This window comes from Podarcis cretensis, assembly GCF_951804945.1.
Source record: "Podarcis cretensis genome assembly, chromosome: 12".
NCBI lineage: Eukaryota > Metazoa > Chordata > Lepidosauria > Squamata > Lacertidae > Podarcis > Podarcis cretensis.
This window is the reverse complement of record NC_137181.1, coordinates 40,641,857-40,658,267: the sequence shown is the minus strand read 5'-3', so window position 1 is coordinate 40,658,267 and position 16,411 is coordinate 40,641,857. Positions and strand designations below refer to the sequence as shown.

The 16,411-nt window shown below is 42.3% G+C and overlaps 1 protein-coding gene across 1 annotated transcript; it reads left to right on the top strand.

Moving 5' to 3' along the window:
* Positions 1-140: 140 nt before the first annotated feature.
* Positions 141-16,407, top strand: PP2D1 (protein phosphatase 2C like domain containing 1). The gene is made up of 4 exons (XM_079947192.1): positions 141-669; positions 3,317-3,367; positions 7,249-9,128; positions 15,248-16,407. Exons 3-4 carry the CDS (start codon positions 7,250-7,252, stop codon positions 16,282-16,284), a joined length of 2,916 nt encoding a protein of 971 aa, XP_079803318.1. The 5' UTR covers positions 141-669; positions 3,317-3,367; position 7,249; the 3' UTR covers positions 16,285-16,407.
* Positions 16,408-16,411: the final 4 nt, after the last annotated feature.

Here is a 16,411-nt window from a genome sequence, read left to right as displayed (position 1 = left end):
AACGATTTGGTTTACAAACTCCACAAAACAGGAAATATTGTCCTGGTTTGAGAACTTTGCCTCAGTCTAAGAATGGAATCCGAACGGTGGAAGGGCACCTATGGCGGGAGGCCTCCTTAGGGAAAGCACACCTCGGTTTAAGAACGGTTTTGGTTTAAGAATGGACTTCCGGAACGGATTCAGTTCGTAAACCGAGGTACTTGGTTTTATAATGATTTGTAACTGGTTTTGCAGCTAACAGTGTAAAAGAGGAAATGTAGGTTCCATTACATTCTGACAAAAAGTACAATATAGCAGAGCGATACTGAATTGACATCGCTCCCTCATTTTGAGGTGGTGATGATTGTAACCAACATGTGCTGAGGATTATGACACGGTATGCCTCAAGACCTGTTCACAAGACAACTGCAACAGGGCTGTTGTTTTTGCCGGGGGGGGGGGGTGTTTCTTGATCGCATTCCTTGGAAAACACAGAGGCTCTGTAGCACCTCCCACACCTTTTAATCTTGATTCTTAGACAAACCAGAACAGCATCTTAGTGGCTAAGGATATGGTTACTATAGTAATAACTGTAAACACTGGAAAGGCACCGCCAATCCTGTCCCAGTGTTCCAATAGCAACAGAGGGAAATGGCTTCCAAAGAATCCACAACTTCCTAGGAGTCAAAGGTATATATTTTTACATAATTTCATTGAGTAAAACTTTATTATTTATTATACTTTTCAGATGTATACATTTCACTGATTTTACAATCGTTTTGACATTTTAAATCTTAACTTCCTCCCCCCTCTTTCTGCAGCTCCTTAAATTTATTTTTAATATCTTCTGTATATCCAAATTAACTTGACTTATGTATCTTCTTTAAGAATATACTGTAAAGGTAAAGGTAAAGGTACCCCTGCCTGTACGGGCCAGTCTTGACAGACTCTGGGGTTGTGCGCCCATCTCACTTAAGAGGCCAGGGGCCAGCGCTGTCCGGAGACACTTCTGGGTCACGTGGCCAGCGTGACATCGCTGCTCTGGCCAGAGCCAGAGCCAGAGCCGCACACGGAAACGCCGTTTACCTTCCCGCTGGTAAGCGGTCCCTATTTATCTACTTGCACCCGGAGGTGCTTTCGAACTGCTAGGTTGGCAGGCGCTGGGACCGAGCAGCGGGAGCGCACCCCGCCGCAGGGATTCGAACCACCGACCTTTCGATTGGCAAGCCCTAGGTGCTGAGGCTTTAACCCACAGCGCCACCTGCGTCCCTTAAGAATATACTGTACTTTTATGTAACTGCAGGTTAGTACAATAATCCTGCCAGTGTTTTTAATCTGTTTACAATTTATCTGCAATAGTCCATAAACCATTTCCATTCTTTTATAAAAAGTTTGTTATCTTGATTTCTTATTATCCTGGTAAGTTTCACCATTTCTGCATATTCCATAAGTTTTGTATCCATTCTTCCTTTGCTGGGACTTCTGCTTCTTTCCATTTTGGGGCAAGTAGCATTCTTGCCGCTGTAGTTGCATATATGAATAAGTTTCTATACAATTTAAATAGTTCTATCCCTATTATTCCTAAGAGAAAGGATTCTGGGGTGTTTTTTTACAAATGTTATTTTAAATATCCTTTTCATTTCTTTGTATATCTCTTCCCTTTGAGTTAAACTTTAAACAAAAAAAATGAATGTAAGCAAAATTCTGATTTAGCACATGCTGAGCAAACAATATCAACTGAGGTCTGAAGACACCTTAACACAAAGGCATAAATGAGGATCAGAAAAATTATTGTACGTGGAACAGGAAGACTGAAGAGATATCGTTTAAAATCTTTTTAGGAGCACCTTTCTAACTAAGCTAAAAAGTGCCTCATCCCAAAGGCAACGACCAATACAAACCATAAGAAAATAGGTTTGTTTGTTTGTTTTCAAAAACATTTTTATTAGTTTTCCAAATTTAAAACAGACATATCAACAAACAAAAAGAAAACATCAAAAAACAAGCAAGCAAACAAACAAACATATATCCTAACTGTAGAAAATCCAGTTTTGTTAACATTGTTAAGTGACTTCCTCAAATCCCCCTAGCTGAGTTTCCATATAAATCATTGTAGCAGTTTTCCAAAACTAATTTCATATATAATTTACATAGTCCTATTAACATCTTTCTTTCTTTTCATTTTAACTTTTATCTATAATATTCTACAACATCACATATTTAAATCCTAGGCAAATTTGGTACTCGCAAGTAATTCTATTTAAGTTATCTTAACATATTTAACTAAATAATCTTTAAATTTCTTCCATTCCTCTTGATACTCCTCCTCCTTCTGGTTGCAGACTCTTCCGGACAGGTCTGCTAGCTCTGAAAAATCCATCATCTTCATCTGCCATTCCTCCACTGTTGGTACTTCTTGTGATTTCCAATTTTTGGCCAGAAAAAATAGGTTTTTCTAAAGTAACTGTTTCCAGATGTTCAAGCTCCCTGGACTTGCTTGCAGTTCAGGAGGTGGGCTCATGAAGAAGGGTGGTCCCTGGGGATTGCCTTGCCCAAGGTTCCCCCAAAATCTGGAAATGACGCTAACTTTTGGACTTGTATGGGGATACCTGGCTTTGAAGCCCCACTTCTCATGAAGGTAATTTTGAATCAGTCAATGCAGACTCAGCTTAAATCATCCTTTCACTGCTTATTCAGTTCCCCATAGTTTGCTCTTGATTTCTTCTAGTTAGAGCATCACTATTTAATCAATTAGGTTATTAATTTTTATTTTAAAGAACCCTTTCATAAAATTAGAAGGGGTCCCCAGGGTCACTTTTTCAAACGCCCTGCAATGCAGGAATCGCAGATAAAGAATCCCTGACCGATGGCCATCCAACCTCTGTTTAAAAGCCTCCAAGGAAGGAGACTCACCGCCTTTCAAGGCAATCCATTCCACCATCGAGCAGAAAGCTTTTCCTAAAGTTTAGTCAGAATCTCTTTTCTTGTCATTTGGCTCCATCGGTCGAGTCCTACCTTCTGAAGCAGCAGGAAACAAACTTTCTCTATCTTCCAGCCCTTCATGCAAAAATTGCCACAGTTAAAAAGACAGTACATTAAAAAAATATATTAAGATGACTTTAAAAATTAAGCACTACTTTAAAAAGGTCAATTTGTCTTTCACATACAGGAGAATTATCTTCCAAGATGAAGGCTGCTACAATATACAGGCAGATGATCTAAGAACAAGAAATGTATGGTTCCCTCCCCCCACCTGCAGTATGATATTCCCACCCCCTTATATGTTTATTTGTGCAAATTCAATTGATACAGTAATATTTCTTTCATTTGGTTACAGCCCTAGTTTCTACGCTTCCTGAGGTGAACTATTTCCCAATTCATCAGACAAGTAAGTACATATTCCATGTTCTGTTCTCAGTTGCCGACCAAGTGGCCATCAAGGAAATTATCCAAATGTGGAGTCCATAGACCATGAAGCAGCCGATTGTGGAGATCAGTTACTAATGTGAAGGAGCGTTTAAGCAGCCTCTGCCTGGCATTTTTATTCTGTGTGAGGTTTGTTATGTACTGAAGTTCTCACCCTGGGCCAGCAGGGGGATACTGTAGATAGTTTTCACTCAGGTCCACATATGCAAATAAGGGATTGAAAGTGACGTTCAGTGATTGGATAGTTACAGAAAATTGTTACAGTTGCGTTGTAGTGGAGCTCTATATAAGCAGGCTGGCTGAACCCTTCAGTTCAGTTCAGTTCTGGCCTGTAAATAAACAAGAGCTGTTTGAAGAATTGCTGTGTCGTTTGATATGTTCACCGACAACTTAACAGGGTTCCTTCTCCTGCTGGAGGAAAGGCCCTGAGATTGCATCAAATATTATCGTATTTGGAGTTACCAAAATCTTTCTATATCTGAAACAAAAATAATTCAAACACTTATTATGGTTGTACAGTACCTTAAGCTTGAAAGGATAGGGCAACTTTATAATTGTTGTTGCTCTGCTCTTCTTGCAAATCTTTACAAAGGAGCTCTGCTCAGCTCAATTACGGAAAAGCTAGCTCCCCCCTCCATTGCCAGTCACTTTGTTGGGGCGGGGGAGAGATTCTAATTTATTCTGGGGAAATAGCCCTGTTGACACACCATGTAAATATGCCCTGTTACACTGTAAAGACAGCAATGCCCCACAACTTTACAGATATTTTTCATTTGAAATTGTGCACCCCCACTGAGCATATCTCGCCCCATCGTTTATTTTTTCTAAAATGTGAACAGTAAATACATAGGGTTGCCATATGTCAAAAAGTGAAAATCCAGACACAAAAGTTGTTTACCTTTTGGGGGGGGCGGGATTGCCAAAAAATCAACACTATGTCTGGGAAATTACGAATGTATGGCAGCCACATACATACATACATACATACATACATACATAATTTTATTTGTATGTCACCTTTCCACAGTTCAAATCATGCTCCAGGCGGCTTACTACAGGGGAAAAATAATACAGTGGTACCTCGGGTTAAATACTTAATTCATTCCAGAGATCCGTTCTTAACCTGAAACTGTTTTTAACCTGAAGCACCACTTTAGCTAATGGGGCCTCCTGCTGCTGCCGTGCTGCCAGAGCACAATTTCTGTTCTCATCCTGAAGCAAAGTTCTTAACCTGAAGCACTATTTCTGGGTTAGCGGAGTCTGTAACATGAAGCGTATGTAACCTGAAGCGTATGTAACCTGAGGTACCACTGTACCTAGGTAAAGGTAAAGGTAAATGTACCCCTGCCCGTACAGGCCAGTCGTGTCCGACTCTAGGGTTGCGTGCTCATCTCGCTCTAGAGGCCGTGAGCCGGCGCCGTCTGAAGACACTTCCGGGTCACGTGGCCAGCGTGACGAAGCTGCAGCTGGCGAGCCAGCACCAGCCCAGCACACGGAAACGCTGTTTACCTTCCCGCTATAAAGCGGTACCTATTTATCTACTTGCACTTAAGAGTGCTTTCGAACTGCTAGGTGGGCAGGAGCTGGGACCGAACGACGGGAGCTCACCCTGCTGTGGGGATTCGAACCGCCGACCATACGATCGGCAAGTCCTAGGCACTGAGGTTTTACCCACAGTGCCACCCGCGTCCCTTACCACTGTAACTACAATATAACAAAAGAAGCCATAAACAATAAATAAAATGTTAAAAATATACAACCAGACCGAATGATTTTCACATGAATCACAACAAGATCTTTAATAACGATACAAAAAAAACCCCCAACAACAACCAAAAAACCCCAAACAATACCCCAGCTCAAGAGTGTTCAGCAGCCTCAGTTTTTGTAGCTGGAGTCAGTCAGGGTCCCTCTCTCCCAGGCCAGGTAGAAAAAGGCCTGCAAGGCAGACATCAGGTCTTACAGGACTCACAGCCAATATGGTATCTGGCCTCTTCAGCAGCCTCAGGGTTGTCGCATGGAAAAGTTATCAAACTACACTTGCCATATCTACATTACTGTATGGTGATGACAGTATGGTGTGTGGGTGTGTTGTAGTTCGGGGTGAGAAAGATAACCTGGAAAGGGCTAGTCTGGAACGTTGAGCTGAGATTCCCCTTACCAGGGCGTAATGCAATTACAGTGGAACCTCGGTTTCCGAGCGTCTCGGAAGCCAAACGTTTCAGTTTTCGAGTGCTGCGTGTCTTTCAATTTTTCCAATTGAACTTGCAGCCAGCCCTTTGTGCCTCGGTTTTTGAACATTTCGGAAGTCAAATGGCCTTCCAGAACGGATTACATTTGAGTACTGAGGGGGCACTCTACTGTGTGGCCCGGGCATATGGCAACCCATGTTGGAAAATTTCGTTTTTTCCAGAGATTTTGCAAAAAAAAAAAAAAACAAGAGGAAAAAAACCTCAACAACTTTGCCCAAAAAAGTGTCCTGCAATAAAACAACTAACTTCCTCTCTTGTCTTCATCTCTACAGATGAAGGGCGTTTTAATTTCTGTCCAAACAGGTATTGGCTAACTCTCACCATGATTGGGCAGCTATTTTAAGGTTAAACAGGCCCTGACAAAACTAGTATGGGTCTGCTCTTGATCATCTATACACACTGAAAACCCTTTCTTGTTTCCAGTTTTGTTGACAGTAGAATTGCATGCAGCCTACTTTGTTCAGAGTTAGGTTCTTGTCATGTACTAAGCTGAATCCTAGAACACTAGGATCCAGAATGCAGCATTCTGATTGGTCCGCAGGAGCCACCCAATCCAGCTCCAGATGGAAGTGAATCAGCAACCTGATTGGCCTGCAGGAGCAGCCCGGAATTAGCCAATCACACGGGGCCCATTGTGTAAATAATGTATATATAGCTAGACGTTTTGGGAAAAGTTTCATTCATTGCTACTATGAGCTGAATAATGAGCATGAAATTCACACTCGACTCTTAGTATATTTCAGTTCTCTTTGGTAATACTGATCATATTTCCTAATTTTCCTAACATGGAAACTATGCATTGTAGAAATAGCTATTCAGTATATACTGTATAGTGTAGGTAGCAAGCATATGATTAATCTCTCATTTGCTCATAAAGGGGTATGAATTAAAAATTAAAATTGATATCTATTCTGAAAAAAGTCCCAACTGTTCATGAAATTGTATTCCTATATATGTGTGCATAGGCTGCAATGTCCCATTGAACTCAACAGGGCTTACTTCTAAGTAAGCCACATATATACAGTATGGCATGATTTTATTTCTTACACAAATATCGAGTCACATGATTACTCAGTGCTGCCACTATAAGCAAATGTCTGGATCATTTAAGTCTATATAGAACCTTTATTCTCAATATTGATGGAACTCCCAGCTGGAGAATACTTTTTTTTTTTTTTTTTTAATAAATCTTTATTGTTTGTAAAGGAAATCTTTATAGGAGTTAATATTTTATTATCCCTTTGGAGCTGTCTTTCCAGGCTGTGACACTTTATGGTTTATGATTTGATTTTTAAAAGTTTTTTTTAAAAATATTTTTCTTTTTGTTATGTTTGCACCTGTTTTTTTGGTAAACAAAGCAATAGAATTAAAAAAGGGAAAAAATATTTCCTCTCTACCCGCATTCCATATCAGACGGCTTTAAAACTCTTTGAGAAGCAGTTGATCATACTGTATGCAGGCTATCAGAAAAACGCAATCCTAAAGCCCCATTTGGCATGTAGAACAAATTGCAAGGTTCTTTTATGAGTATTTCTTGCTTTTGTTTGAGAAGGATAGTTGAAGCACATTTTACTTTTCTTTGTTCTTATAGAATGTCGTGGGAAAAAGGACCTCAGCAATGTAAATCTGACAAATCTGAAGAAGATCCCACAAAGGTAGCTAAGATTGACTTCAAGAAAGTTGACAAACTCGATATTACAGTATTTTGCTCCATATGCCAACAAACGGTACACATTAGCGAAATTATTTTCCATAAAAAAGTCCACCAGGCTCTGGCAGTACTGGATTATCGCCGGCCATGGGTGGAATCAATAGATGTAAATAAAATAGTTCTTCAGAGAAAACGTCTGCTTTTAAAAATGAAAAAATATAAGACTCCTAAGTACATTGAACGAAAGACGGAGAAGATTGGCTGCTCATTTGATCTCCTTAAAGAAAGCATGAAGCCTACTCCATATTTTTGCATTGATAGTGTTGCTCAAAGTTCTGTGCACGTTGAAGAAGTTACCAATCCGCTGATAAAAGCCATCGCAATATGTCAAGACAAAAATGCTCGTTGGCATGAAAACTTGGAAGACGTATTTGTCGTATTAGACAATTATGGAAACAGGGCAGGTACGTCCTTTCTTGGGGTTTTTGATGGAAGCAATGGAATCTCTGCTGCAGAGACGACGTCCGTGGAACTTCCCCTTTTACTCCTTGACCAGCTTTCTCACGAAGATCCCTCTTACCAAGTGAGTGAAGCTGGGAAAGAATTCATAGATTCATTCTGCACCGTCTTCAGGGCAGATTACAAAGTGAGGGAGAGGCTTTTCACTCAGAAGGGTGCCAGAGGGAAGAAATCTTGGCCAGGTAATTATGAATGGATTCACAGAGCATATGCTAAATCTTTCTGGCGTATGGACAGGCTTTTACGGCTCGGGAGAAATGAAGTTTCCAGAGTCTGCTGGAGCAGTTGTACAGCTGCCACCTGTATAATAGAAAATATAAGCAACGAAAAGGAAAGCCAGCAAGAAGAAGAGGAGGAGAAAACGCTTGAAAAGGTGACTGATGAAGAGGAACAGAACGTCGGACAACAGAACGAGGAGGAGATGCCTAAAAGGATATTCATAGCAAAGAAAAAAGTTGACGCAGATCAGGGAGTGGCTCTGCTTATAACTAAGAAAGAGAGGGGCAGTGTCACAGAACAGCAGCCAGAGGAGCCACTTGGAGGAACCAAAGACAAAAAGGAAAGCAGCACGGTAGAGTCAGAAAACAATGAGCAGGTTGCCAATAATAAGGATGTGATTCAGGAAGAGAATCTGCTTGAAAGCAAGGAACAGCAGCAAGAAGAATCACTTGAAAGAACCGATGATCATGCCAGAGAGCCAGGAGACAATGTTCAGATTGCTGATCATATAGATGGGGGCCAGGAAGAGGGTCTCCTTGAAAACATGGGACAGCAGCAAGGAGAGTCACCTGAAAGAACAAATGATCACATTGGAGAACCGGGAGACACTGTGCATGTTGCTGATCATATAGATGGGGGCCAGGAAGAGGGTCTCCTTGAAAACATAGGACAGCAGCAAGGAGAGCCGTCTGAAAGAACAAATGATCATGCCAGAGAGGCAGGAGACAATTTGCATGTTGTTGATCATATAGATGAGAGCCAGGAAGAGGTTTTGCTTGAAAACATGAGACAGCAACAAGGTGAGTCATCTGAAAGAACAGATGATCACACCAGAGAGCCAGGAGACAATGTGCATGTTGCTGATCATATAGATGGGGGCCAGGAAGAGGGTCTCCTTGAGAACATGGAACAGCAGCAAGGAGAGTCGTCTGAAAGAACAAATGATCTCACCACAGAGCCAGGAGACAATGAGCACGTGCCAGATAGCATAGATGGGAGTCAGGAAGAGGAAGAGCTTGAAGGCGACAATAGTTCTGCACCGACAGAAGAAAAATTTGGACTCGTGCATATTGCTAATATTGGTATGTATGGAATACCGTTACCATTTCCCACTACCCTACCCCATTTTAAAATTTTGGCCTGTCAGTTTTGAATGATACAGCAGGTGCCTGCAATTTAATTCAATACTGCATAGCCTTGGGTCCTAACTCACTCTCTCTGGAGCGTCTCCACCTCTGTCGTTCTGCCTGGACACTGAGGTCCAGCACCGAGGGCCTTCTGGCGGTTCCCTCGCTGCGAGTTACAGGGAACCAGGCAGAGAGCCTTCTCAGTAGTGCCGCCCTCCCTGTGGAACGCCCTCCCACCAGGTGTCAAAGAGAAAAATAACTACCAAACTTTTAGAAGACATCTAAAGGCAGCCCTGTTTAGGGAAGCTTTTAATGTTTAATAGATTATTGTATTTTAGTGTTTTGTTGGAAGCCACCCAGAGAGGCTGGGGAAACCCAGCCAGATGGGTGGGGTATAAATAATATATTATTATTATTATTATTATTATTATTATTATTAAACAGAAGGGCTCTTTCCACTGACAGAGGAAATCAGGCTCCAGCATAGGTTTTTGCCTGAGTACAGGGTGGCGTTTTGATTTTGTTTGTTTTTTGTCTCTCACCCCACTCTCTAGAGCAGATTTCCCCCCCCCCTTTTAAGCAAAGGGGCTTATGAACAAAGGGGAAAGGGAATATGAACAAAGAATGTCACACAGACCTTCCACACTGTGGGAGTATCTTGTTAGCAGAATTCCATTCACAGAATATTCTCGCCAGCAGAACCTTAGGATCTAAGTCAACGTTTGCAAGATGAAGCACTTTTCAACTATCTCAGCACCAAAAAAATAAAGAGTGGGAAAAAGGCAAGTCAATATGACATGCAATAATTTTGAATAACAGATATCTTCTTTGATGGGATTGTTCTCACCTAAACTTTGAACTGAAATAGGAACAATAAGTCTGTATTCCTAAACTGTAACAAGCTTCCCTCCCCAAATATTTTTTTGTCATTGATCTGTTTCTTTGTTATGTTCAACAAACACAATCTCTCAGCAAACCATAGTTTAGCCAGTTCCTGATTCAGATGCAACAAACTATTGTTATGGACAGAGTATGTGCAAAATCGATCATCATGTGAAAAACAGATACCATCTATCTGTCTTAGCTATATTTACAAATGCCTTGGAGAAGTAAGATGGCTGATGGCCCTTCAGTCAATTTATCTCTTTTTTAAGGTTTTCCTTTTCCCCATATGAGAAAACCAGCCTCAGTCAAAGAAACATCAGCTTATTTAGGAACCAGAAGGTTGATCACTCATCTGTGGATATGGGGAGTAGAAATAGCTGTGATATTATGTGTGAACTGGGTTGTTGACTTGTTGAAAGAGGGGGAAAATACTATTGGTAAAATCCTATCAAATGCATTTCATGAAAAACTGCTTAGCTGAAATCCTCAGTAATTTAAGCAGAAATACTGACGCAAGCTTATGGTAGGAAGATTACCCTTCCTGCCAACCCTTGTATTTTAATTTGTATCTCTCATAAACCTTTTCTGTCAGATGTCACAAGGAACATGCCCACTTTACTTACATAATTGCTTCATTCTTTTATCCATAATTGTATTCATCATTTGCAGATGTAGAAATGGTGAAATTCCATGATAGGGATAATTAGGAAAGGGGTTGAAAATAAAACTGCCAATATATTAAAGCTGTTTATACAAATCTGTGTGACTGTACTTGGAATACTATATACAATTCTGGTCACCACACATAAAAAGGATATGGTAGAGCTGTAAAAGTTTCAGAAAAGGACAACGATGACGGGGATGAATCAACTGCCTTATGAGGAAAGATGATGATGATGATATTTATATGCCACCCATCTGACTGGGTTGTCCCAGCCACTCTGGGCGGCTTCCAACAAAATATTAAAATACCGTAATACGTCAAACATTAAAAGCTTCCCTAAACAGGGCTGCCTTCAGATGTCTTCTAAAAGTCTGGTAGTTGTCGTTCTCTTTGACATCTGGTGGGAGGGCGTTCCACAGAGCGGGCGCCACTACTGAGAAGGCCCTCTGCCTGCTTCCCTGTAACCTGGCTTCTCGCAGTGAGGGAACCGCCAGAAGGCCCTTGGCACTGGACCTTAGTGTCCAGGTAGAACGATGGGGGTGGAGACGCTCCTTCAGATATACTGGACTGAGGCCGTTTAGGGCTTTAAAGGTCAGCACCAACACTTTGAATTGTGCTCAGAAACGTAAGGGAAGTCCCCCCCCCCCCGCACTCCAATCATACTACAGTGGTGCCTTGGTTTACAACCATAATCCATTCCGGAGGTCCGGTTGTAAACCAAAACAGGTTGTAACCCAAGGCGTGCTTTCGCCAATGGGACCTCCAAAAAAAAATGGGTTGCAATCCCCCCCCCAAAAAAGGGGGGCCATGCACTTCCAGGTTTGATGTGTTTGTAATCCAAAATGGTTGTAATCCAAAACGGTTGCAAACCACGGTACCACTGTACAACCCAGGGTTATCTATTGGAGGAAGATTCAGGACTGACAAAAGGAGGTACTTCTTTACACAGTACTAGGGCTGCCATATGTCTGGAATTTCCCAGACGTACCTGGAGTACTGAAGCCAGAAGCAGTGTCTGGGCAGAAATCAGCTAAGTGTCCAGGAAAATCCGGATGTATGGCAACCCATATCAGCAGTGTCGTTTTTGCCAATTTTCTTTAAAAATAGCTCAAAAGCTTCCTTTTATTTATTTTTTATTTCTTTGAGCTTTTGCCCAAAAGCTCAGCAACTGTCTGGATTTCCACTTCTTGAAATATGGCAACCCTGTACACAGTACATAACTGCAATATGTAGTACAGGTCACCAACTTGGATGGCTTTAAAATGAGTTTAAACCAATTTGTGGAGGTTAAAGCTATCGGTGGCTACTAGCTATTATGTCTCTCTACTACCTCCAATTCCAGAGGCATTGTTGGGGAGCGCAAGTGGAGAGAGTTGCTTTTACACTCATGCTGTTCTTTCGGGTGGCCACCATGAGAATGGGATGCTGAACTGAATATCAAAGCCTCTGGCTCTTCTTAGATGACTGCTGCCGCGTCTTATGGACATAACCTTGGCTCCAAAGAGATAAATATTTGCGCTTGACTCAAAATGATCCAGATTCTTTTACTACCTCCGTTCTAAATCCAGTCTGTTGAAAAGTTGCCGTCTAAGATCCAACATGTTTTACTTGCATACTTTCATTTGGAACCAGATATTATTATTTTTGAACAAATCTGATCTTTTTTTGGCAGTGACTGGCATCTGGGAGGTATCCAGCTATAGATGTGACAGAAGCTACATAGCAGATACGGAAAACAGCAGTCCTAGTGATCTGATAATTTTCAGGGAAGATAAGTCTGTCAGTAGCTACTAGGCGTGATGCCTTTGCTCTGCCTCCATAGATGAAGTAATGCTTCTGAATACCAGTTGCTGGAAGCACAGAAGAGGGGAGCGCTATTGTGCTTGAGTCCTGTTTGCCCATTTCCCACAGCCATATACCTGAAGGAGCATCTCCACCCCCACTGAGGGCCTTCTGGTGGTTTCCCCCCTGTGAGAAGTGAGGCCTTCTCAGTAGTGGCACCTGCCCTGTGGAACGCCTTCCCATCAGATGTCAAGGAAATAAACAACTATTTAGGGAAGTTTTTAATGTTTGATATTTTGTCGTGTTTTTAATATTCTGTTGGGAGCCGCCTAGAGTGGCTGGGGAGGCCTGGCCAAATGTGTGGTGTATAAGTAAATCATCACCATCGTCGTCGTCATCATCATCATCATCTAGGTGTCCACTGAGAACAGATTGGCTTGATCCAGCAATCCTTATATCTAATTGTACAAAGCCTATTGCCATGTCACTGTACTGCACATTTGTCTCCCCTCATTGGACACTGAGAATCTCCATGCAATTGTGATCTGACAGAGGTGTATGGGGTGTTAGGGGAGGAGTAGTACCTCTGGTGAGGGACACATCATGCTCCTTCTAGGGTAGTTTGTCCACCTTTGGTCCCTACCCTCCACTCAGCTCTCACCTGTGGCTCCTAGAAGCTGTCAGCATGTGGCAGTGGCAAATCCTGGGAATGACTTCGATTGGATGTAGCCAAGGGCTCTGAAACCCTCAGCAAGTTAGGGACTTCCCTTGCATGCGAAGACAGGCTCCAGCAGATTGAGCAGAGACCAATGGTCAAGAAGGTGGTTTCTGCACGGGCCGTAGAGGGACATGAGGGGCAGATGGGGCTCATCAAGATGGGAAGGCAGCCCATCTAGGAAAAGAAAAACTGATCCTAAACTTCCACTGCCTTGCGGGGTATTTTTGGGAGAAGAAAAGGTTAAGGAGTAAACACAAATCCGGTGTGCAGTCCCCAGTATGGTTGGATAGTGCCTTGTACGCCTCCTTCTGACAACTCCTGCACATAGCTGTCAACTGTCCCTTATTTGGCGGGAAAGTCCCTTATCCCAGCGCTGTGTCCCACTGCTGTCCCTTAAATTTCCCGGGTTTCAAAGGAAGCAGCTCCTCTCCCTCCCTCCCTGCTGGCAGGGAGGAGGGAGGCTCCAACAGTGTTGCTTGGCTGCGTTGCTCACCCAATAAGGAGTCTAAGAACGACTGGGGGGTGGAGCTTGCATGCCTTGTGCCGATCAAATCGGCCGTGTTGCCTGGGGACTCACCTTTGCTCAGCACTTCCCAGCGGAGAGGTGATGGTGGTTTTTCTTGCTGCATCCCCTTTGCCGGGTTGCTGCGCTGTGGGAACCACCACTTGAGGCTTTGTTTGGCTGCTGGCTGGGCTTTCTGCCTTTGGCTCGGAGGGGCTCAGAAGTTGAACATACCTGTGCCCAAAAAATCCCTTATTTTGGCTGCTGGTCCCTTATTTTCAAATCTGTAAGTTGACAGCTATGCTCCTGCAGCCAGGTTGGTGCCAAATGTATAGTTGTGATTTCCTTTGGACTACATTAGCAAGGGCGAGAAGGGGGTCTTGTTGTCTGGGCAGTCCAGGACAACCTCCACACACACTGCTCCTGGGCTTGTGCCCCGGAAAGGTCACTTTGGTGCTGCTAACACAGTGGTTTTGACTTCACCCCTGGACGTGCGCTCCACTGTCTCCTGAGACAGATGGATGAGAACTATTTTGCACAACTAAAACAGCCTTCCCCAAATGCGTTCCCTCCGGATGCCTTACGCTACACAACTCCCATCATCCCTAAGCATTGGGACCATGCTGTCTTGAACCAGTGGGGTGTTTCAGCTTAATGCATCTGGAGAATACCAGGATGGAGAGGGCCTTACTAGATATTGCCAGTGTAACCTGCTATAGCCATGTTTGCATCTAGGGTACTGCAAGATGTACAAATGATCTGATCAGGAAAACCCACACCACTCTTCCCATTTTTCTTCTCCAACTTCACACTTTCTGTGGTTCTCACAGGCCAATAAGCACACCCAGTCCTCATTGGGCTGCTTGAGCTTTTTGCTATTTTGGTTTTGTAAACGAATGTGACATTTCTACATACGTCAAGGCTCTCTTCTAATATGCCAGTACATCTTCATTTCTTAGTGGCCCTGTTTTGTATCCAAACCTATCGGCATTGAAGCACCCGAGTTTGCTATTCGTCAAAATGATAAGATGGATCAAATTTGCCATTTGCGCCCCCCTGGCTCACATTGTCTAGTTTCAGCCTGTGGATGTAGTAATTTAGGTATGTAGAAAGTGGCACTTGACTTGGAATTGTGGGAGAAGGGTAGGTAAGATAAACTGAGCACTTGGGACTCAGCTAGCCAGTCTAGCCAGTCAGTAAAGAAAAAGTGATTTATATGCATGCTATGTGTGATATAACATTGTGCCACCAGATGGTGACATAGAGTCCCGTTTTTCTCTACCTGCTTTCCGTGTTTAAATTTACAACACTTTGAACTGAAATGCTTCTTTGATGTGCCTAGAATCCAGCTTTAGACTGGTTATCTTCACGAATGATGAAAGATGGCAGGACATGAATTGTGTATAGAATCTGCACAGCATAATGTGTAGAGGAAAAGCAACAGCTGAAGTTTAAGTGCTTTCAAAGATCAATTCAGTTAAGTTATACAGTGATAAGTTGTGTGTTGTTGTTTTTTATTGTAGGCAACGTTCATGCTGTTTTATGCAAAAATGGGAAAAGCTATTGGGTTACTAAAGAACACAGCACTTATTCTAGAGAAGAAAGAATCCGTGTTCTTAAGAATGGTGGCTGTATCAGCAGCAATGAACCCAAAGGACTGATAGAAGGACTTATCAAAAGCACTCGGGGCCTTGGCCACCACGGCAATCCAAAGCTGAAAAATACTGTTATTCCTGTACCACATACAATCTCCTTTCCTGTTGACGATTCATGCCAATTTCTTATTTTAGCTTCTAATGGACTCTGGGAAGTTCTGGATAAAAGTGAAGCAGTACTATTGACATTAACAATGTTTTCTGCTTATCTGGAAAAGTATCAGCGCTCCCAACTGAAGAAAGCCCGCATGCCCAAAGGCTCCGAGTTACCTTCGAATGATTTGGAAACTGAATTCTATTCATGGTATTTAAATAAAGATTTTTTGGCAGATATTGACTTACAAAATTTAAGGTCCTCAAGTAGCGTTGTGCAAGAAGAAGAGATGGTTCAGTCAGGTTCCTCAGCAGAGCAAGAATCAGAAGCAGAGGAAGAATCAGAAGAAGAAGCAGAAGAATCAGAAGCAGAGGAAAAATCAGAAGAAGAAGCAGAAGAATCAGAAGCAGAGGAAAAATCAGAAGCAGATGTGGAAGAAGCAGAAGCAGCAGCGGAAGAATCAGAAGCAGCAGCAGAGGAAGAAGAAGAGGAGGAGGAGGAGGAAGAATCAGAAACCACTTTAGAAGTTTCTGGATCATGGGACTTAAGTGATGATACAACCCATGAAAGCACAGAACAAACTCTAACCCCAGAGTTTGCGATAAATGTAGAAGAACCTGAACCTGAAAGTTCTGAATCTTCACAAATATCAGAAGATTCAGAAATCAATTCTAGGACATTTTATGCCCTTGCAGCTAAGTATATTAGTAAGCACCTTGTAGAAGCTGCACTAAAAGCAGGTTCCAGAGATAATATTACTGTTTTGATAGCACTCTTAAATGGATGTGATAAAATACCCACTTATATTTAGCATGTATACTGTGCTTAGGAGGATAGTTCAAGTGAAGGAAAGCTATAGTACAGTTCATCCATTTTATGATAAAAGAAACTGCCACAATAAATTCACAAAGTGAGTTATTTTGTATAAAAAAAAGACT

Bases quoted from the DNA above. Each gene is read 5' to 3' on its own strand.
- PP2D1 (XM_079947192.1), top strand. From the start codon at position 7,250: ATGTCGTGGGAAAAAGGACCTCAGCAATGTAAATCTGACAAATCTGAA. The intron at 9,129-15,247 runs GTATGTATGGAA...TTTTTATTGTAG, and splicing joins CGTGCATATTGCTAATATTG to GCAACGTTCATGCTGTTTTA.